At 55.1% G+C, this 3464-nt stretch overlaps 1 protein-coding gene across 1 annotated transcript in view; it reads left to right on the forward strand.

Moving 5' to 3' along the window:
- Positions 1 to 520: 520 nt before the first annotated feature.
- SLC10A1 (solute carrier family 10 (sodium/bile acid cotransporter), member 1) overlaps positions 521 to 3464 on the forward strand; it is a 20306-nt gene continuing 17362 nt past the window's right edge. Inside the window, exon 1 of the mRNA XM_006760751.2 lies at positions 521 to 1077. Coding sequence (XP_006760814.1) covers positions 722 to 1077 — 356 coding nt within the window. The 5' untranslated portion in view covers positions 521 to 721. The remainder of the gene's footprint in view (positions 1078 to 3464) is intronic.

Consider the following 3464-nt stretch of genomic DNA (forward strand, 5'->3'; position numbering starts at 1 on the left):
GCTCTTCCCTATGGAGGTGAGCGTGTTCTTCCCCGGGGACCCTACCGCCCAGGTTGGGGGATAGGACATGGGTTTCCCCAGCACAGGCAAGAAGGACATAGGCACCTCATCTCCTGGGAAAAGAGTCGTGGACACATGGCTTCCTAGAGGCCAGTGACACACCCGCCCCTAGACGGTGCCACAACCCCTTGGGATGTGCCACTGATGTCTGGGAAAGAAAGGCACCGCTGGATTCGTTTCACCCAGAGTGAGGGTTTAGGAGCGGAGGTGACTCGCTGGGCCTGGGGAAGGCACCCTCCTACGGCATCCAAGACCGAGCAGAGGATGAGAGGGCTGGACTTGGACTGGTGCAGGCCCTGGATTGGGACCCAGGAGCAGAATATCTGGGGCAAAAGAAAGAAATAAGTGCCCTGGTCCCAGAAGCAGCGAAGTGGTAAAGGAGTATTAGTGGCACCCAGAAAGGTCAAGGAATTTGGGAGAGACAGGGCAGGCTGGGCAGATAAGGCTCCAGGCTCTCCCCTTTGGGGCCACAGCCAGTTGCATAATCCTTCTATTTGCATTCTGGCCTGGACAGCCTACCAGAGTAGACCATATCAGACCCACAACAGCTCCATTTGTCCTGACACTCGGCCCAGGAGGTGACCAAAGGTGTCCAGCCAGGACTGAGCAGCAGAGGGAGCCAAGGTGTGCAGGTCTCCCGGCCTTGCGCTGTCGCTGGAGGATGGAGGCCCTCAATGTGTCCGTCCCACTCAACTTCTCCCTGCCGCCCAACTTCGGCAAGCGCCCCACCGACCTGGCGCTGAGTGTCATCCTGGTATTCATGCTGCTCATCATGATGCTGTCGTTGGGCTGCACCATGGAGTTCAGCAAGATCAAGGCTCACTTCTGGAAGCCTAAGGGGCTGGCCATCGCTGTGGTGGCGCAGTATGGCATCATGCCCCTCACTGCCTTTGCTCTGGGCAAGCTTTTCCGGTTGAACAATATTGAGGCACTAGCCATCCTGATCTGCGGCTGTTCCCCTGGCGGGAACCTGTCCAACATCTTCAGTCTGGCCTTGAAGGGGGACATGAACCTCAGGTAGGACTGGGAGTGAGGAGGGAGCAGCCTGGGGACACGGGCCACATTGGAGGTATCACAATCATGAGGGAAATCTGGGCTAAAGACAGGAGAGGGGATGAGTGGGGGCTGGGTGGATGGTAGGGTTCGAGGTGGCAGCATTTATTGTCAAGACCTTATGCTGGGCTGGGAGCAGGAGCTGAGGTGTGTCTTGGTTTAAGCACCATGCCACAGGAGCCACGCTGGTCCAGTGGCATCCTGGAGACCCCCTGCTCCCCGAGGCATCTCAGGTGGGTGTAAGGATTGTTTTCAACCAAAGGGGCCTCTGGAGAACTTTACCTGCCTACACTGGGGGACAAGTTGTCTGCTTTGAGGCCAGAGATCTGACAGGGGGTGCAGGTTGGTTCCAGACATCTCCGTGGAGATCAAGATTCGGCTTGGAAACCAAATAGGCACCTCCAATTCCTACAGAGCAAGCAGGGATTTCCAAAGCTCCTCCTAACTATCCAGGCAGACAGGATGTCTTCCCATAACTTCCCCCATCCTCCCATCAGACACAAGAACATTTCCAAGTGAAGACACAACCAGGTAGACCCAAGAGTTTCCCAGCACCGGCCAGGTGATGCTGGGCCTCACCTCAGCCCAACTGGTGTGGGGGTGAGGGAGGGGAGAGCGGGGAGTGGGACCAGCAGCATCCCCTATGCTGGCTGAGGAAACATCTGCAGAAGCTCCTGCCTTTACCTAAGCCTCAGCCTCAAGCTGTGTCCTTTGGTTGGGTCCTCACTTGAGATGCTTTTCTCTACTGAGCAGGGAGGGCAGTGGACTCAGACAGTCCAGCTGGGTGTCTGTCAGCACCCTGCCCTTGGCCGACGTTTACCAAGGAAAGCCCCCAAGGAAGGAAGTCCGTCCTGGTGATGCCAAGTGAGGCCGGGGTGTATTTTTAAGTGAAAAAAAAGAGAATGATACTTTGGGTTTACCAGGACCCGCCATCTGAGGAGCTCTGGCGTCTCCACCCATAGGATTCCGCTCTCACGGAAGTAAATTATGGAAGAGAGGGGCTAGGAAGAGGCTTGGCCTGTCCAGTCTCCCACGGGAACATACCAACGTTGGAGCACCACACTGAGGAAATTCTTCCCTCTGTCTAACCCACATCCTTCCTGCTGCAAAGCAAGCCCTCAGTCTTTTATTTTTTTAAATAATTTTTTTGTAATTTGTATTGATTTCAGAGAGGAAGGAGAGGGAGAGATGGAAACATCAATGATGAGAGAGAATCATTGATCGGCTGCCTTCTGCATGCCCCCTACTGGGGATCGAGCCCACAACCCAGGCACATGCCCTGATCGGGAATCGAACCCTGACCTCCTAGCTCTTAGGTCGATGCTCAACCACTGAGCCACACCAGCCAGGCAAGCCCTCAGTCTTAATCTGGCCCCTGGACAGAGCTCGCTGCAGCCTCTGTGTCCTAAGAAACCCAGTCTACATCCTAATTCTGGCTGAAAAGGGATGCGGGAAGTAGGCTGTAGGGAAGGGGCCCTCTGAGGACGTTTGCACCTGTAGAACCGCAGAGCAGGGCTGGCCGGTGTAAAGGACAATGGGGAATATGTCAGTGTCAGTGGCCAGATACCCCTGCCTCTTTAGCCCAGGGGCACTGGCCAGGTCTCTTCAATACAGCTGCATGTCTGAGGCCCTCAGCCCCCACCCACATCCAGTGACTCAGGGGTGGGACCTCGATACTGTCCTGCTCAGCCTCCCTGACTGGCATCTGGAGATGGTCACTTCTACCTGGGCCCCCCAAGAGGTAATGCTCTGCCTGAACAGCCACCTTCCAGCAGAGAGCCCCTTCCCATAGGCACCCCTCCCGTGCACACTAAGCCACGCCGCAGACCCCTGGCGGAGCATGAGCACATCATCAACCATCACACACTCCCAGACTTCGTATTCCAATGTGAGTTCCTCCAGGACAAAGTGCAGCATGTAGTGTAATTATGATAATGAGATCAACAGACTTCTTCAGGGTCGGGCATGGGCAATAAAGGAACACAATGCCAGGAGGTCCCCCTAAACAGTGCAGGCGCTCTGGGTGCTCTTTGGGCACAGAAACCCACCCTCACCACCACCACCACCACCCACAGCTTCCTGCTTTTCAAGAGAGGGTAGAAACCCCCTTTTTATGCGAAATCTCTACAACTCATTAAACATTTTTAAAAACACCGTGCCACTGACTTAGCTGGTTTGGCTCCATGAACAGACTGAAAGGTCAAGGGCACACACCTGAGTTGCAGGCTCAATCCCCGGCCCTGGTCAGGGCATGTGCAGGAAGCAACCAATGGATGCTTCTCTCTCTCTGTCTCTCCTCCCTTCCACTCTTTCTAAAAATTAATGGAGAAATATCCTCAGGTAGGATTAGC

This window comes from Myotis davidii, unplaced genomic scaffold, assembly GCF_000327345.1.
Source record: "Myotis davidii unplaced genomic scaffold, ASM32734v1 scaffold17, whole genome shotgun sequence".
NCBI lineage: Eukaryota > Metazoa > Chordata > Mammalia > Chiroptera > Vespertilionidae > Myotis > Myotis davidii.